This window comes from Scomber japonicus, chromosome 17 (assembly GCF_027409825.1).
Source record: "Scomber japonicus isolate fScoJap1 chromosome 17, fScoJap1.pri, whole genome shotgun sequence".
Classification (NCBI taxonomy): domain Eukaryota; kingdom Metazoa; phylum Chordata; class Actinopteri; order Scombriformes; family Scombridae; genus Scomber; species Scomber japonicus.
In genome coordinates this window covers 21,697,703-21,717,080 of record NC_070594.1, presented here as the reverse complement: position 1 = coordinate 21,717,080, position 19,378 = coordinate 21,697,703, and the positions used below count along the sequence as shown (strand labels likewise).

At 37.9% G+C, this 19,378-nt stretch overlaps 2 protein-coding genes across 2 annotated transcripts; one reads left to right on the top strand and one right to left on the bottom strand.

Moving 5' to 3' along the window:
- Nucleotides 1-162: 162 nt before the first annotated feature.
- Nucleotides 163-13,306, bottom strand: LOC128376861 (interleukin-31 receptor subunit alpha-like). The gene is made up of 16 exons (XM_053336716.1): nucleotides 13,119-13,306; nucleotides 10,183-10,449; nucleotides 9,805-9,937; nucleotides 9,542-9,705; nucleotides 9,347-9,448; nucleotides 7,251-7,276; nucleotides 6,704-6,860; nucleotides 5,192-5,274; nucleotides 4,891-5,077; nucleotides 4,585-4,749; nucleotides 3,666-3,767; nucleotides 3,442-3,582; nucleotides 3,211-3,351; nucleotides 1,289-1,373; nucleotides 1,091-1,172; nucleotides 163-726 (listed from the first exon to the last, which is right to left on the bottom strand). Exons 1-16 carry the CDS (start codon nucleotides 13,168-13,170, stop codon nucleotides 313-315), a joined length of 2,301 nt encoding a protein of 766 aa, XP_053192691.1. The 5' UTR covers nucleotides 13,171-13,306; the 3' UTR covers nucleotides 163-312.
- Nucleotides 13,307-16,103: 2,797 nt separating this feature from the next.
- rdh14b (retinol dehydrogenase 14b) lies at nucleotides 16,104-18,615 on the top strand. The gene is made up of 2 exons (XM_053336973.1): nucleotides 16,104-16,494; nucleotides 17,755-18,615. The coding sequence occupies exons 1-2, from the start codon at nucleotides 16,141-16,143 to the stop codon at nucleotides 18,370-18,372; spliced, it is 972 nt and encodes a 323-aa protein (XP_053192948.1). The 5' UTR covers nucleotides 16,104-16,140; the 3' UTR covers nucleotides 18,373-18,615.
- The last annotated feature ends 763 nt before the right edge of the window (nucleotides 18,616-19,378 follow it).

The following is a 19,378-nucleotide window of genomic DNA, read 5'->3' as shown; positions in this document are numbered from 1 at the left end:
TTTGCATCAAATCAAACCAGAAACTGTTGCCAGAGACATATACAATTATCTCAATATTGTTCTATGCAAAATCATTACTTTATAGAGCAGCAACTGAATAAATGTACACAATTTGTATCAGTTAAGAATATACAGCGACAAAATGTACAAGTACTTATTTACACAAAAACATTGTAAACATTGTATTACTTAAGTGATAGAAACAGCATAATGTTACAATCACTCTTCCTTACTTTCATTCCAAACAAGACACCACACATCATTGCTGCTTTAATCAAACCTGAACAACTTAGAATTCTGCCTCTATTTTTCTTACCTACCCTGGCCATGTTCAAACATATCCAAAGTGACGTAAACAGTGGCTGTTTTTTCTTGCGGTTTCTCTGGAAGCAGATGCTTAGATTGCTTAGAGGTTCTCGGGGGTTGAGTTTCCACAGAGCTCTGACAGCGGTATGGGTTTAAAGATTTGTCTGAAGACAGCAGTGCTGTGGATTCTGGAGTATCACATTGAGTTTCTACAGATTCATTTGGCCTTTCATCCTGTATTTCAGCCGCTGGAGTTATGGCTGGTTGAGCATGTTCCTCCCTCTGGTCACTGGCTGGGTTAAGGCGTGGATTACAGCCAGTAGCTAGTTTAGGTGTGGAAGTTATCTCAGTGTCCTCCATAAAAATCCTTTCACAGAAGCTTTCAGATGGATTACTGAATGGCCGGAAGGAGCTTGTTCCCTGTGGGCACATCACAACATTTATACACACACACACACACATACACACACACACGCACATTGAAAGGGTTAACAGAAAACTGTAAGGTGTAGATTTTGAAGACATAATTCAGTGGTTTTCAGCTAACAAAAATGACGGGACGGGTGTAGTGATTTCCATCTAAAGCCATTTGTTCATGTTTTCACACTTATCAGATTTCAAAATTAGACTTCACTGACCTCACATTTGACTTATGTAGAAGACTTTGAAATAAATAATGAATCTAACTTTCATGTTTCATATTGTATACAATTCACAGATAATATTACTTAACTGAATACATAAAATGTGCTGGGAGTGAGGTTGTCACTGGCTTTTGACTCACCTTTTGATGACTTGGCGGTGTCCACAATGCCAAAGAACTGAGGCTTGGGTTAGGCACCGGCTTCTCCTTGAATTTCTTCCACCTAAAAAAATCATTAGGAAACATCTTAAGATATTGTCATAGTTTAAGTTAGTTTTGATTCAAAAATCAATCCACACCACATCATCAGTGACCATAAAAGATATAAAAGAAACTTACTGGATAGCACAGCATAATCCCAGAGATAACACAACAAGTATGATGATGCTTCCGCAGACACCAAGTGCTGTGATGAGCGTCGGGTCTACCAAAGAAAGAATGAATTATGCTACAGTAGATTGTTTAGCTTGAATAATAATACATTTTTCCAGAACTAAAAGAAATGTACATAATGTACTTCTGCATAAAACATTTTTTCATCATTGCTGGGAAAGATATGATCATTGATGATGTTTTAAGCAACTGGTATGTAGTGAGTAGATGAGTCATTACATACATGAATAAGTAATGAGCTGATTTACCAGGAAATTTTATGAGTCAGTAATATAAGTAATAACATTTGTGGCTCTAATTTATCTTGGCACATGTGGCTGATAATTTAACAATTTGACATGTTTTATTTTTAAATAATGGGACAGTCTCATGCACTTTTTGATAATGAACAACCCTTATCCAAACCTTTTTGTGAAAATCACAAACTTAAAACATGGCAGACTGTATTAAAGTCAATGGCTAAAAAACACTACATTAAATATGATATTAGACTATATTTAGATATAAAACAGTAGTTTGATTTCACAAGCTCATTTCATAACACTGGCGCCTGGTGTTCAAGAACTTATTTGGAGTGCTAGACATTTCAGTTTGTCAGAAACAAACAGTGGCACTCCTTTTATTGCCTTCACTGAACGGTGTGGAGAACTTATGGATATGGCTACAGAATATTTTTTCTCAATTAACACCGTTATTGCTTATGTTGTTGGCTCTTATGCCAGGAGAAAGTTGTGGAAGCTGCTGTTGTCAATCAGATCTGTGCTTGTAGTGATGTACTTATCATATCATAACACTAATTGCCAATATTAAGAAGAAGGAAAGGTTTGTGTTTCTGACTCAAGGCTTCCCAAGAAATGTTTGTTTATACAAGTCAGGAAATGCATCTGAGAGTGTTGTCTCATGCCTAAACCATCCCTTTCTAGCTGCATTTTTACAGTACAAGTAGAGACAGGCCAGATGTCATGTCTAGAGCAGCCAGACATTGTTTGGAGCTATGAGCAACTTCACAAACTTGTCACGCTGTTGCTAGTCAGTCAAATGCCTAATATGCTTAATATTTCTTTTGATCAAGCAGGTAGTTCCAGGTCTGAAAAGTGAAACAAGTGCCCCGCATTCTCTTTAATGTCCAGCAGTAGGCGACTTCACTACTTCTCTCTTAATTAATTACCTCAGTAAACAGTCTCTTAATGAGTTTATGGTCTCAATCACTAGTTTCTAGCTAGCTATTTTTTATAGTACAGTATGATGTTAATTTTGTTTTAAACTTTAAAACAGGGTAAGCTTTAGGGTATGGCCACAATGTAATTAACAAGTTGCTATCACAGCAACATCATCAGTTACATAACGTAACTATGGTGTAACCGTAATATTAACTGAGTATAGCGTAGCCATAGCTGTCGATATTTCGGTATGTTTTCAGTGCATGTAAGTTATTTGCAACATTTTGGCCACCTAAAAAGTCTTGTTCAGCATTTGGTTATACTAAAATATCCTCTAAGCAGTCTGGTGTTCAGTTCATCTGGTAAGTACATTTTGTTTGAATGGTTTTAAGCCCATTTTTTGCTTGTGAAAATTATCAGTAGCATGATCACAGTTAACTATAGACATACATGCACTGTGCTTATCAAGCTAGCAGCTAGTGTACGGGTCAACTCCACCCTGTCGTCCAAATATGGTCACTTCTCATCACTTTTGGCTCCAAAAATCCAAGGCGGTGACGTCAAAATGCCAAACTTGAGGTTTCATGTCCACAACAAATCCATAAAATAATGGAAGATGTCATGGTGGTTAGGTCCATTAGTTTTTATAGTCTATGGTTTTGGTATTGAAAAACCACTTCAATTTAGTAGCACTTACAAACTTCTTACCAAATTTCTTGGTATTAAAGGACGTTTCACTGCTTATGGTAGTTCCAGTAAGAGCGATGGCCTCAACATAGACGCTGTATTCTGTCTCTGGATTCAGATCTGTCAAAATGATTTTCGGCTCTGTGTGATCTACAGTGACATCTAGAAGAAAAGCACCAGAGAAAAAAAAACATAAATGCAATGTTATAGGAGATAAACCATTTTGCAAACTTCTGTCTGTGGTGGACTTACTGAGCAGTGGTCCCTCCGTTGCCCTGTAGAAAACTGTGTAGTTGACAACGACACCACTGCATTCTTCTGACTCCAATTTCCAGCTGACCGTGGCACTTTTGTCTTTAGCATAAATATCAATCTTGATGAACTTTCCTGGATCTGTAGGGACCATGTTTTAAAAAAATCAGACTGGTAAGAGAAAGAAGTCCAGAATAGAAGAATCTGTCTGAAGAATAAGTTACCTCCGAATCTGGAGCAAATTTGAAGGGCTTGTGTGCCTTGACCTGTTTTGTCATCAAAGAGTGGAGTTACTGTAATGTTGTACGGCTTCTTATGAAGGAGGTCTGTAAAGAAGGGCACAGAGTTGTGAAAAACAGGATTCTATTAGTGCTGCCACTTTCCTTTGATTTATTGAAATGGATTTAATGGAAAAGCAAAAGATCACTCTGCGCTGTTTACCATCTCTGTGAGACAGTTCTCGGAAACTCAAAACATGATCTCTGTTGCTAATGCATTACAGAGCAGCTTTTAACAGTGTTTTACCATTTTGTCCATTATTTTCAACATCCAGGCGATGAAAGATGAAACTAAAAGCAAAACTAACAACTAAGCAAACTAACCCATTGCTCACTGCAAAAGCTGCGAACAACTGAGGGGTGATATTTCTATGAGTCACTGTTCATCTTTGGTTTTTACAGCATATACTGTATCATCAACATCTTGTAATTTTGTACCTCTAAATAATATGTCACTGGAATGATTTGTTATCAAATCAGTTAAGACTCAGTTGACTTTGAGATATTCACATTCAAGTCCTACTAGTTTTTAAGAAACTCTAATGTGCCCACTACTTTTTAAGAAAACTTCAATGATGAAATATATGACATGATATATTTGAAATGTTTTAACTTGTAATGAATGTCATTTCAGTTCTACCTTCTAAGTATGAATTATCATATACAGTATATGCAAGCACTGTAAACCTTTTTTTTGGTGTGTGCCCCCTGAATACTGCTTCAGGAGACCGCACTCACCTCGACGAGATATGTCACCACGTTTTAATCTTGTGAGATTTCATCACACCCCTATTAAACATTTTTTTCAAAAGCCATCTTTCCATCTGCCATCCATCAATTATTGTATGTCTGTTCTCCGACCTACCAAACAGTGTTATGTTGGTGTATTTGCTTTGCTTCCAGTAGTACTGATTTCCATTGTGGGTCCAGTCAATCATGTAACCACTGACAGGTTCAAGAGGAGCCTTCCACCTGACCAGAACAACACCATCAAGGCTTGAAGCCTTCATGTCTGTCACTTGAGGGAGGCCTGCTGAGTGAAATCAAGTGAAAAGAGGCAAGTTGATTGATACAAAATCAGGGAAAATTTTAAAGGAAAAATGAGAGCAATATAACAACATAAATAATGTTAACCACTATGGAAAGCATAATCAGTCACATTAAAACTCACTTTCTCCAATGGCTGGAACATAAACGGATTCCTCTGCAAGCAAGACTTCATTATGGAAGACTGTGAGATTTAGTCTGTATGCATCTTGGTTCACATCAATATCACATGTAGTGTTGCCACACAAAGTATCTGTATGATTTACTTTGATAGTGTAGGTAAATGTGCCCTGGCATGTTGAAGGAATTTCCTGTGTAGACAGTATGAAGCAGGGAAGCTCAATAAGTAATGTACAAAGCATGTCTCCTTGTACTGACATGAAGTTGTAAAATGTATTTAAAAGATCTGTGTGAGAGCTTCTTACCGTCCACATGAGGTAAACTTTTCTAACTCCATTTTTTCCTGGTTCGGCTACCTTTCTCCACAGATGCAACTTGACATCGCTCTCTGTAAAGGATAAAAAACTATGTTCAAAACACAGAAATCCAGCAAAATAGTAGAGCTGAAATAATTAGTAGATTAACTGATTAGTCAGTTAGTCATCAACAGAAAATACAGAAAAGTTTTGATAATTGATTTTTAGGGCCCCATCTTGCACTCGGTGTGTCCTTGTTAGTGTCCGACGCAGTTTAATTTTCTTGCCCTGTGCCCACATTGTCTCGATTGCAAATGCGCTTGCACCAGTCTGTGCGCCCATACATGTGTTGATCTCAAAATGAGGTGTGGTCTGGCCGTTGTAAGAGTGTTGCTATTTTAAGGCCGAGGAAAGCATGAAATCACTGTCACATATTTCACGGTTCTTTAAGGGGTGCATTATCAAGATTTGAATATGGCGGTGCAACACACAAACATGCAAAAAAATAAAAGTAGCCTATTACATCAACATATTAAAAAAAATACATGTCATATTGGTTAGTGATCATATTTATCATATTTAATTAATTGTAAAAATGACTGATTAAATGAGAATGCGGACAGTCCTAACAACTCTATGAGGGGTTAACATGATTAAAATAGTTTTTGAACAATATTTAACACATATTATTGAGATGACACGGATCAGGTTTAGATACTTTCAACAATTAAAACCCTGCTGAGTTTACCTGTTACTCCATGACTGAACAAAACAATTTTAAAGAGAACCAAAGTTGTAATTAAAAAATAAATAAATAAAAACAAAGCGCCACGATGTCTGTGTGGTGTGCAGCTATGCACAGTGACCTGACGGGAGGAGAACAAAAACAAAGGGAGGAGAACAAAAACAAAGCCAGTTGTTGGTGTTTTTGTGGAGAATAGATCCCAGAACCACATCTGCATCTGGAGGAAAGACACTCCGCTGCCACTTAGTGGTTTTATCAACAAGAAATAGCATCTGAACATCTGTGGTTAAAACTTCTGTATTATTCTGTTAATAAATGTGGGTGATTCTTACAGCTGGTTATACTGTAGGATTGATGTGTTGATAAATCTGCAGCCTCTGAGATGATGCACAGAGCGTAGTGCCATTACGCACAGCCGTTCACTGTTCATTAAATCAGCTGATGACACCAGGTTGTTACAGTGTAACCGCACACACCTCTACACTAGTCAGACTGGTTGGTTATAACTCCATATTCTTCATTTTTATGAATTAAATGTTGGGTAAGAAGCTCATCAGCCAAACCCTAAGTTGTTATCAATGTACAATATTAAGGTGGAGGTGTGTGTTCTTCATGGGCACTGGGATTGTGAGAGCAGATCAACAGTTGTGCAGCAGCATTGCCTTGATCATTATTATTATAGCCAATGTAAATTCACATGCCATCTATGGATCTTGTATTGTGACAGTCAAACATACACAAATATTCTGAATAAGTGCAGTAAACATTGTTCTTACCTTTTAGTTTGGTCAAAATCTTCTCCTGGCTCCAGTCACTCCAGGGGGCCTGATCCAAAGCACAGCGGACTAAAATGTTGTAGTAAGCGCAAGATTCCACTTGTGTAATTGTTACATTCCTACTATCTTCAGGCTTAAGAGTCTTATTGAGTACCCACTAGGAAAAACAGAAAGATTTTGGTTAGAAACATTAAAATTGTAACTGTTAAAATTCCAGGGACACCAAAGTCCAAAACTAATGAAATTATATTTTATCCTTATCCAGAATTGTAGTAATTTGCTATGGTACATATTAAACAATCATATTGTGCTTCACAAAGACTTCACAGCTTTGTTTCATTAAAATTACATGTTTTGGTAATAAGGATGGCAAATATGAGGGGAAATGCTACTCTCATTCATGTCAACATCAAAGCGGAATCATGATTGGAAACTCAATACATCCAACTTTGTCTTGGTGCTTAACTGTGAGTAAGCATCAAGGAGCGCTTGGAAACCAAACAAACATGCATTCTTTTAATCTGCAAAGGAAACATATGTCTCTCACCTCTGGAGTTCGCTCATTGGCAGCCTGTAACAAAAGGGTAAACAGGCAAAATCAAAAACAGCTACACTCGTTTTGACGTTCATTGGAAACAATTCATTGGAAACATTTAAGATAAACAAAGCCATTTGGATTTATTGAGCAACGTCCACTATATATCCATAGCAGTTGCTGTTCAAGTTTCACCTGAAAATCTGCAGATACCTGAATCACTTCCTCTGTTTCGATTGTGTCCAAAATGAGTGATTGATGAATGATTGTGTGACGCTACAGCTAACAGTGATTACATAAAATGACACTAATAATGAGTGAGTAATTCTGAGGTATTTGTACTGTATTTGTACTGTATTTCCATTAAATACTTTATACTTCCACTCCACTACATTTCAGTGGGAAATATTGTTATTTGTAGAAGACTTCATCTGTTCCGAGAAAAGAACTAGTCTGACTTGATCAAAGTACTTGAGATGTGAGATCACAGCCAATGGACAATGTCTGTGTTGTTCTTGTCTCTTTGTGTGATGTGTTGTCCTTGGTGCATTCCATTCTGATGTTTATTTTCTCAGGAAGTGTTTCTTAAAACCCTATTTTTCAATGCAATCAAAACTCATATTATTTATTTTACTTGAGGCTTGACAGATACTTGATTCCAAGGAATGCGTAACTCCTACCAAATTTCCACACACTTTATGACACTACTTTATGACACTCTAATACCCTTCAGACAACAGGGTAATATTCCTGTAGTGATGACTGTAAAAATGACTATGGCCAGACCCCGTGGTAACAAAAATACAGTCCAGAGAGACGGAATGGACCACTATCCACTGGTAGTAATAAACATTGAGCGTCTGGTCACCCAATTATTGATAGCTAGCTGTTTAGCCAAAATTCTCCAGGCACTGAACTCTAATCACTAACCACTAGTCCTGTAGTTTCAGCTGGGAGACAAGTGACGGGTTTGCTTCCTGTTATTCTTACTAAACAGACAAATTCGACTGTATGTCTTCTGAATTAACGTATCTCTCTTTATCTAGCTGAATTGGATAGACAGTAATTACTGACAGTAGGAAGTGAGCAGAACCTGTCAAGTTATAGCAACAGAAACAAAGTAAAATTCACCAAAACCATCTTGATTAATCTTTCCACTGTTACAGCAAACAATCAGCAACTCTGGCTTGAGTAAAGTAAACCCTTAATTCACTGAGGTACATGTGAAAATGTAAGTATTCTGGCTCTGCAGCTGCCTCTCTCTGCTGTTGCTGGCACAGAGCGAGAGTCTGTTGCCAAGCAGTGGTTCCTACTTACTATTCAGAGGCTAATCATTAAATTCTAACCATAATGGCCAGTAAACTTGCAACCAGCTAACCCTTGTCTCCATTTCACATCCTTCATATCTGTAGCTTTTTCTTTGTTTTTATGAACGCCAGGCACCAAACCCACACATTTCTTTTTTGCTCTTCCATTAATGAAATGGCTTCCTCTGGGAGCCCTGAAACAAGCAAAAATGTGCTTAAATCCAATAATTTCCGTCAGCATGTGGTTCCTCTTCAGCATGAGGCCTTACAAGTACCCATACTTGACTTTATTCTCAGAATTCAGATTTTAAAGTCAGAATTCTGACATGGTTTTGAACTAATAGAAATCAACGTCAAATATCAATGATCTTTCTCCAGAATGACTGACTCTACCTTTAAACCCATATTTATCGATGTACTGTATTTTTAACCCTGCATGACAAATGAACACATACTAGGGAACTGTCAATTCACTGTCTGGCTATTTGTTATGTAGTTTAATCTTTAGTTTTACTCTTATAAACTCAAGGTTCACTAGATTGATTGATTTGTGTGATATTTCCTTTTTCTTATCCATATGATGGACAATGAAATACATTTTTACATTTTTAAATCCAGTTATTACTGCACCAATTCATTTTTACAATACTTTTGGTCTAACTCTTCTTTGTGATATCTCTTGGTCATGGTATAGTTGTAATCATCATCAATTAAATTGTTGTTTTATTCAGTAGTTTTAACAGTTTCACAATGGCAAATGCTAACTGCCATCATCTGGTGAAAAAGAGGGACATACCTTGATGCATTTCACTTCACACTTCGTCACTAAAGCTGACCGGTTCCATGCAACCGATAGATGATTAGAAGTTGCAGTTACTTTCAACTTTGGAGTGGCAATTTTCACTAAGGAGAATATAATGATGACAGATTATCCAAATGCAGAAATGTAAAAAGAAATCAATAAAAGGTACATATTTTTCTCTTTATACTACATACATATGTGATAGCGATTAAATATTTGAGGGTCGGAGGAAACTTCCCAAGCAGCAGTTTTAGCTCTCACAGTAACACTGATATTGTCCACCATTTTATCAGCCATTTCTGGGAATGTGCATGTTTTCACATTCGAGCTGCAGTTTTTCTTCATATAGGCATTGGCACTGAAAGAAATAAATGTTTTACATTAAATACAAAAATCAATAAGACAAATGAAAGTCCCTGCATTAAGATTCACAAAAGCTAGGGAATATGAAACTCACCACAGCACAGTGTAGTTTATTTTCAGTGGAGAATTCATCTGATGCTCCCAGCTGCATGTTAACATTTCTGGCACACCCATTCCCTTTATCTGATTTTCATAATGCCAGGTACATGATATTTTGCTGGGTTTTGCTGTGAAAAAAAGCACGTCAGCAGTGTCCTGTATTTAATCTTCATACAAGCATCTACAGCCATACTTCCAGAATATAGGTACTAGTACAGAAGAATATGCACATCCAAACTCAAGGTAGACGAAAGATCCACACACTGAAAATCTCGGTTTAAAATTAGCTCTATTAAATTAAATTTGCTGGGAGTTATCAGTACAGTGGGCAGACCTTTTTGTCTGACTGTCTGAATATACCAAGAACACTTACAGTATGTTTTGATGGTGGTGCCTCCGAGGACTAAGTCAGTATCGACACTGTGGCATTGCAACGTGGCACTAGGGTGAGTGAAGTTCCTCAGTGTTAGGGATGTGCGTGAGGAGCTGATAGTGTTTGACAAGCTTTCATCCACGCGTTGGTTGTTAAGTGTCCAAAAGATTTTGCCATGTCCGCAACTCTGGCACTCTATGCTGGCATTAGATCCCACTTCAATGTACTGATCTTTGGGGAAAACGTCACATTTTTTCTCATGCTGTCCTGTAGGGAATGGTAATGTCAGTTAACATCTCAGAATTTAAAGATAATTGTAATATTTTTTCTGATAATGTAACACAGCATTACATTTAGCCACATATATTTCATTCAGAAAGTAACATTAACTGATGATGTGATGGTTTACAGTGAACAAAACTAATGCATGTTTCAGATTTTTGTTGCTGAAAGAAAGAAAAAAAAAACATTAATTTCACATGAACTATATATTTTATATGACATTACATGCATCAAAGCTCTAACAGCACAACAAGTTATGTTCCGAGTCTTTCAAAAGCAGTGGCAGTATCAGTATGATTTCTGTTTTCTCTTTTTGTTTTTCTCAAGAATCATCTCTCATCCCATAGCCACAAGTCAAACAACTGAGAATAAAGCAAGCCTGTTTTCATTCTTTCTAGAGGAAATATCTTGAGGTATTGAGGACGATATTTCAACTACTACCACAACCACAAAGTAGTTTCATGGCAGAAAATGGCAGCCATGAAGCTTCTCGCACAATATATATATTTGTTTCAGTCACACAGGGAAACACTCATCCTTCCTTACCGCTCAAGAGGATGAGATACTGTATTGCTTTCTACTCTGATGGTCATTTCAATAGACCAAAATTGAGTAGTTTTGGATGAAACACAATGCGCTCTTTGATGATTCGTTTTTATCATAATCGTAATCATACCACAGCACCACACTGTTTACTGTCTATTCTTGTACTCCTTTTTCACACTGGGAAAACTCTTCAGACCACTGCTCTTTCCAACAGTATAAAATATTCCACCTCTGTGCTCCTGAATAATTCGGCTGCATCCACATCTGGACTTGTACATATTTGGTTTTGTTTCCAAACTGTATCAATCCTCACATTAATACGATTAAATTCAGGTAAATTCTGCTTCCAAAAGACTGGATTATTGCAATTCCTTATTATTAGACTGCCCTGTAAAATCCAGAATAGAATGAGGCACCATCAAATCTTAAAGATCTTATAGTACCCTCTTACCCCACTAAAACACTGCACTCAGAATGCGCAGGTTTACCCGTTAAAGATAAGTTTATCCATGCCACTGTGGTCAAGGGCTTTATCAGGAAGGAATGTTGGGTGTCTGTAAGTATAGACGACAGACTTGTGGAGTCTATCCCTATAGCCAAGAGTGACTGCTGACCCTGTTCTAACTCAGCCATTGTAAAAGCCATCATCTATGCTCTGAATACACTGAAAGGGACTACACTTTTGCTGGAATTGCAATGTCCTCACAAACCACCTCAAACTGTCTGCTGCCAAATTGTACAGTAGCAGAGCTCAAGTTCATTATTCTCAATGAACTGCCTGTCATAAACCCTGATGTTTAGGATGCACTGTTGCTTGGCCAAATTCCAGTGCAAAATATTTTCATTTGAGATATGCAGAGTGTATTTTAATATGTGTGAAGCAAGTTCAAACTACACACTTTGATGCCCATGGCTCTCGAGACCCTACCCCTTGAATTGATTGGGGGCTTTGTGTGTGTGTGTGAACACGCGCATGTGTGTGTGTGACGGGAATACAGAATTCCCATATCCTTTAATATCATTTTGGAAAGTAGCCACAGTGTTTTTCTACCATTTTTTTTATTTCAACATCACCAAGCATAGCATACATCCTACAGCAAGCCAGCCTGTAATAGTGTTTGCAATACGCTCCTTTAAACCTATAATAATCTAAATAATTGACTAGGAAGTATGATGTTTGCTACTAGAGAATGTGAGGTCACCAGTTACAGTAACTATCGTGATAACCTAATTTAGGAACAGTCTTTTCTTTCTTTCATCAGTGAGTTTTCAGTTTTATTGGGATCATACAAAACCATAGACACAGCCTTTCCATTGTCTCTTAATGGTCATTTACTGAGCACGGCGCTTTTCTTGTGTGAAAAGGTGATCCATAAAGCTTTTTAACTTGATAATCTTCAAACTGTGTGTTCGTCTTTGAGTTCTGTGGTCTCTTTCTGGTAAAGAAAAATAAGCTTTAAAAAACTCTCTGAACTTAAGGTTCACTTTTCCAGGGCTCTGGAAAGTAATATGATTTAATTTAAGGGCTTTGTAAAAGTTAAAGCAATACAAGCACAAAAATAACAGAAGGAGGACTATATGGACTCAATGTTAGTATCTAGTAGTTTTTAGGCACCCAAGACACTTCATATTGTCTATTAGAACCATAACATGAGAGCAAGAAATGTTATAATATTTGAATTTCATGCAAATATTTCTTTACGATTTGGACATTCGTGCTTGTTGTGAAAAAAAGCTATCATATAATAGAAACATCACCAATAGAATATTAATCTGATTTTGAAACTGTTTCATATAAATGAACACGCCAAAGGACACATCTGTATGTAATTTAAAACGTTATTTAAAAATCTGGCTTGATGGGGGGAAAAAAGATTCCAGCAAATTGTAATGATTTCTAGTTGATTTAAATACATTTTTATGCTTAAACACGGTTGATCCGCCATCAACCTTAAACTAGAGAACATTTTGTAATGAAACCAAAACAAACCACCGCACATTTCCCTTCAACTGTGTTTAAGCAGTCAGCACCTCTCAATTTTAACATTTAAACATACACAGTAACCAAACACCACAGGAAATATTACACATATGAAAATGTTACTTACCTTTACAAATAGAGGTTGCGATCAAAATGATTAGGAGCAGAAATGAATACATCACTTGATCCTGTGAAATAATAAATCAAAGAAAACCCCCTTTTAAAATACAGTTAGAAGAGTGCGATATCCAGCTGCGCAACACAATAGTGTGAAAATTGCCTTTACTCCATTTGTTTTGGCAGACCTAACCATAGCCTACCAAGTTATAGCACTCGACTAACAGGAACTGAAGCAAACCCTGAAATTAACGGGAGATATTGCCCAACTGAAAACACACCAACCTAAGAGGAAGTGAAGTAAACTTGTCGACAGACAGAATGCACAGTATGTACACTTGAATAATGTGTGTATATTTATTCCCAGAGTAACGCGAGAGCAGCGTATTAAGGCAATAAATCGCTCCAAATACATATGACGATGATATGAGTCACAGACAAAAATCAAAAGTCCTAATCAACTGACACATCTTTGGCTGCACCTTTTACCACAGATTCTAATAAATTGCAAATGCTTAAATGGAACCGCATAAAAACGGTTACCAAGCTAATAAAATACCTGTCATGTACTTCAGGATGAGTAATCTTTATTGGACAATAATGTATACAAGAAATCTGACTCAATTTAAGTGGCTCTCGATGCTCTTAGAATAATGCATTTCTTCACAAATATACACCAATAACTAAATAAAGGTAAAAGTGTTTCTGTGAACTGTAAACAGAATACAAATAGTTAAAAGAAGTGAAGAGTGCAAGGAGTGATGAGATTATTTTTTTATTTTTTTTTATTTTGTGACATTACTTTATATATTTGAATTTATACTCGGATGAAAGCAAAGTCATACACATAGTATTCCAAAGAGCTAATATACCTACAGCAAAAATCTACCACCCAGTTTTTCTAATTAAGTACTCTAACCTCATCTGACTTTATTTTACTGTTATGCTGTCACAACCAAAAGAACTGAACCATCATGCAAGACATACACTTAAGGAAGAGTGTGTGTGCAAACTTGACACTCATGCCAAAAATCCCTCAACTGTGGTATCACCTGTTGCAAGAACATGCAACATACAGGATGAGGGCGGTTGTACTGTCTTGGGCTGTGGGTTCACTTCAGCTGCAATGTCAGGGCTGGATTTATTTCTAGTTAGTTGTAATGATCACAATCAACTGGTGCCTAGTCTTCCGGGGATCCACTCTTAGTCTCCAGTCCACCTGACTAGTGGTCTCTTAAACTGGGAGCCCCCAGACAAGTGTGGAAATACTGTACTAACTGACACGCCTTGAAATAGGCGACCAAGTGTGCAGCATTGATTGTAGTATGAAAAACAGGTGAGTGAATGCAGTGGTGTGAATTGTAAGCACACATGCATTAATATAACATACTATAGATCAACACACGTACCACCATTTATCACAGAGCAGCCAAGATTCCAGGTTAGTGGGGGGGGGGGGGGAATTTATTTTTCTCAGCCTATATCTCAGAGGATGTAGCTTAAAAGACAGGTTCACAAATTTTGAAGTCTGTCTTACATCAACAGTCAGGTGTTCTCTTCATGTGGGCTGTTAAAATATTCCCTTCCCCCTTGTCATTTTCTGCAGATTTAAAAAATATTTAAAAGATGATCTAAAGGTTATATGAGGCGTCAGCAGTCACATCAATATCTATATCAGTCACAATTACAGAATTTTTTAGTCATGAACTTCTTCTTCCTGTTTCCTCGAACAGGGTTTCCCTGAGGAGCTGTGGTGGAAGCATAGTACAAAAACAGGAACTTTTCCTTTAGCAGCTTCTTCAGCGACAGACTAATACACCCCAAGTGTCAGAGGAGCACTTCTGCAGGTCATTCATTCTAACTGCAGTCAGACTGTACAATGCTGCAGTATAGTTGCACTTTAGGGTCCTTTATTTAGTTTTTTAAATGTTATTGTTGTATATGTTATAATTGCACTTTAAGGTCCTTTTTATTTAGTTTATCGTTTTTATTGTTGTATGTATGTGTATGTGTGTGTGTATGTATATATATATATATATATATATATATATATGTGTGTGTGTGTATGTGTATGTGTGTATATATATATACATATATGTGTGTGTGTGTGTGTGTGTGTGTGTGTGTGTGTGTGTCATAATTGCATTTTAGGGTCGTTTTTATTTAGTTTTTAATTTTATTGTTGTATACATTTGTTTTTTGTTTTTTTCTATATCACTATTTTTTGAGCTTCTGTAGCAATGAATTTTCCCCATTGTGGGATCAATATATGTATCCTTATCCTTATATACACAGTAAATGCATTATGAAAAGAACTAATGGTCAGTAAACAGGAGGAATGATTAGGCCTATGTTCGTAAAACAAAAACAGGGCATCTGACCTGAAAAATTGTGAACAAGTACTTTAAACACACATGTTTATGACTTGCCTTGTGTGCAAATAATACACTTTAAATGACTTTTGTATTCTCTCTTTGAGACATTTCTCCTTCTCCATTGGACAAACTGTTAAGACTGCTGCTCTTCTGTTTTCATATAGCTCCACCTAGTGGTCAATGAGAGAGCTTGCTCTATAAACTCTATTTACTATTATTCGTAAGCCTTCCTTTTACGCTGATAATCACGTTAGCTCAGCCTCTTAAAAATAACAAATACTTTTAATATATTCTAGTTGCAGAAAAATCTTTAAACTGATGTAATGCGACATTTAATGGTCGGTTATGAAAACACCCCGGAAGTAGTTCGGTACTTCTAAAGTAACCTAGGTAACGCGCTAGCTTGGTTAGCTTGTTAGTTAGCTTGTTGTTTTATTAACGTAGACTCGTTTCTTAATTGCGTTGTTTGCTTTCAGTCCACTGCTTAAAAAATACAGACATTATGATATACAGTACCCATACAGTTTTGTATAACGCTTCTGTAAGCTCAAATTTTTGCATATAAATAACTTCCGGGGTGATTCGTAACTCGTAAACAACACTCCATGCCAAACAGCGGTTTTTTCCCTGCTGACCTGTCACCCGGTCCCCGCTTTCATGTTGACTGCGGTGCTGGTTGCTGTTGCTGTCGGCGGGGGGGTCTTGTTTCTTATGCGCCGTATCTTCCCCAGCCAGAAAGCCATGAAGCTGCTACAGTACCCGGCGGACACCATGCGAGGAAAGACGGTTATCGTAACTGGAGCTAACAGCGGGATAGGAAAGGCTCTAACCGGGGAGCTGCTGAAGCTGCAGGCCCGGGTCATCATGGCCTGTCGGGACCAGCGCAGCGCCGAGGAGACGGCTCAGGAGATCAAGACACAGTCGGGTGCAGAACAGGGGGAGGTGGTCATCAAACACTTAGACCTTGCATCGCTTGGTTCAGTCCGCAAATTCTGTGAAGAGATTAAGAAGGTGAGGTATTGCTACACGTGAGAGGGCCGTGGGAAAGCTGATATTATATATTTTCAAGCTGAATAGAGAATAATGTTTGTTTACTACAGCTACAGTCTAGTTCATTCCTGTCATTGTGGTGTCAGCTTCAAAGGAGACTGTCACTGTCCTGCTCTTTGCAGAGCACATTTTCCTCTATTACACCATATTATACTATTATTCACTATACCATCTCAAACTAAACCTAATAGTTATTATGCCACATACTATACATACAAGCCACTCAAATGTTAACCAACACCTTCTGGTTAACTCTTTGTTAACTCTGCAAATACTGCATGCATGTACTATTTATATTATTAGAAAGTAGATGTTGTAAATTGAGCAGGCTCTATTTAAATTTGAGTTTTATGTTTAGCTGTTTAGCTGATGTCATAGAGCAGGTCTGCAATATTGTTTTCAATTAGAAATTCACTTCCCAGTTTCAAGGTGCCTTTCTTCTGTTGTTCTTCTGTCTAATGTTTTGTTGGATAAAAGATTAAATGTTAGACTAAAGGCATAACATTGACATTTATGAAAGATAAATAATAATATATGAGGAAAAGGATAACAAACAAAATAATATAAAAGTGGTTATGACATATCTTTATACACACAATCCTACACAATCCATACCAAATGGAAGTAAATGGTGATTAAAATTGTAGGCAAATGAGTGTCATACTGTAGTAATGTGGGCTAAAGTCTAACCGGTGATGGTTCTTACATCACAGTGGTTGCCCTTTGATAGTGTAACTAAATCACAGTGCTCAAAGAGTATATACATATGCTTTGTCCAGTCATATTTCTTTAAAACTTTCCATTCTTAATAGTAACATGAGCTTGCTTTTTCTTTCTCATGAGGTGACATTGCCTCCCATCACCACTGGATGTCTCAGGGTGTTTCCTAAAAGGCTTTTTTGTTTACCAGAAGCACTTAATTGGTAGTTGCAAGGCCCTAAAGGAATTAATTAGAACTTACATAAAGGCAGGCACATTGGAAAGGTCTGTCTTACAAGCAGTGCTAACATAGACAATGCTAAGACAAATGTACAGGTCGCTAATTAGTGACTATTAAGATGTAGGTAGCCTGATAAAATAAAGCCTCAAACACTTCAATTCACTTGTTTACTTTTGGACTCGGTATGTGTAAAGGTGCTTGTATGTGTAGCATCTTTGCTGTGATTATGTTAAGTTGAAACTGTGGCATCTTAAATCATTTCAATATCTGTGATCCATCAGGAGGAATCTAAGATTGATGTGCTCGTCAACAATGCGGGCATCTACCAGTGTCCTTACACAAAGACAGAGGATGGTTTTGAGATGCAGCTCGGCGTGAATCACCTGGGCCACTTCCTTCTCACTCACCTCCTGCTGGACCTCATGAAGACATCCGCCCCCAGCCGCATCGTCGTGGTTTCCTCCAAGCTTTACAAATATGGTCACATCAACTTTGATGACCTCAATAGTGAAAATAACTACGATAAGGCATTCTGCTACAGTCAGAGCAAGCTGGCCAACCTGCTGTTTACGCTTGAGCTGGCTCGCCAACTGGAAGGCACAGGGGTCACAGTCAATGCTCTCACCCCGGGTATTGTGAGGACCAGACTTGGCAGGCATGTTCAAATCCCTCTCCTGGCAAAGCCTCTGTTCAACATCGCCTCAATGGTCTTTTTCAAGAGTCCACTGGAGGGGGCCCAGACCCCTCTCTATCTGTCCTGCTCACCTGATGTGGAGGGAGTGTCTGGGAAGTGTTTCGCTAACTGTGAGGAGGAGGAGCTCATGCCCACAGCCACAGATGACCAGGCAGCCAAGAAACTGTGGGAAGTGAGCAGGAGGATGGTTGGACTCGCTGACTGAGCCGAGTCATGTGTTGTGGACGCTATTGTGTGTTTTTATCTCTAGCAGCCCCACAGATGTTACTCTATGAGAGATGGCGCGTGAAAAGACCAATTGCCTCCTTGGGGATGTAACCATGAAATGACTGACATATTGTGCCAATGAAGTGTGTAAATTAAGAGTCTGTGTGGAAAAGTGCTGAGTGTACATTGCAGTGAGTTGGTCAGAGAATGTGTGCAGCTTTGAATTAAAAATTGAATGTGACCGCAGGACTTTTCTCACTTTTTGGCTTCCTACAAAGATTTTCAGGAAGAGGATAATCATGATGTCTAACAGCCGATTTTCCAATCAAACTACTTTAAAATTATCACTCAATAAAAAATAGAAACATAATGATATGATAATAGAAACAAAATGATCTCCAAAAGTAGCTTATTTTCTGTTTGCAGCAAGCCTGGCTGGCCTCTGTTTATGAATACAAAACCAAGATATCGCTGTGCACGGTCTCTTTGTTCCAGTCACCTGACCGTGATTCACTCACACACACATCAAGATCAGAGGGAGAGAAATCATCTCATCATAACATTCATCAAAGCCAAGCTGAGTTGTCACATTTGCCTCTGCTGTGAGGTCATGTTATTGCTTGTGCCGTGCAAATCCTCAGAGCGGCATGAAAAGCATATCAATCTCTGGTTCAGCTATTGTATTTGAATGCTGAAATTTGAGCATGTTTGAGCATGTATTTTATAGTTTGAAAAGGGAGAGGTGGGGGGTGGCTGTTTAATCTACTTCCCCCTCTTTATGTGTTTGAAGTGTAAATGCTTTCTGCTGTTTCTGGAGGAGCAGGAATCATATAAGGCCCACAGTAAAGATGAGCCACATGTTGCTGTGCTGTGGCTCCCTCCTGTGGATGGATTCAGTTTCACAAGTAAACCTCCTCTCATCTTGGCAGAAGGAAGTGAAGGGAGATATAGTCATAATTTTCTGATGCAGAAGAATAAATAAAAGGACATGTTGAGAAAATGGT

Coding starts and splice junctions, on each gene's coding strand:
- LOC128376861 (XM_053336716.1), bottom strand. CDS start 13,170: ATGTATTCATTTCTGCTCCTAATCATTTTGATCGCAACCTCTATTTGT. Junction 9,706..9,804: donor ATAAACTACACTGTGCTGTG/GTGAGTTTCATA, acceptor TATTTCTTTCAG/TGCCAATGCCTATATGAAGA. Junction 727..1,090: donor CACCGCCAAGTCATCAAAAG/GTGAGTCAAAAG, acceptor ATGTGCCCACAG/GGAACAAGCTCCTTCCGGCC.
- rdh14b (XM_053336973.1), top strand. CDS start 16,141: ATGTTGACTGCGGTGCTGGTTGCTGTTGCTGTCGGCGGGGGGGTCTTG. Junction 16,495..17,754: donor TCTGTGAAGAGATTAAGAAG/GTGAGGTATTGC, acceptor GTGATCCATCAG/GAGGAATCTAAGATTGATGT.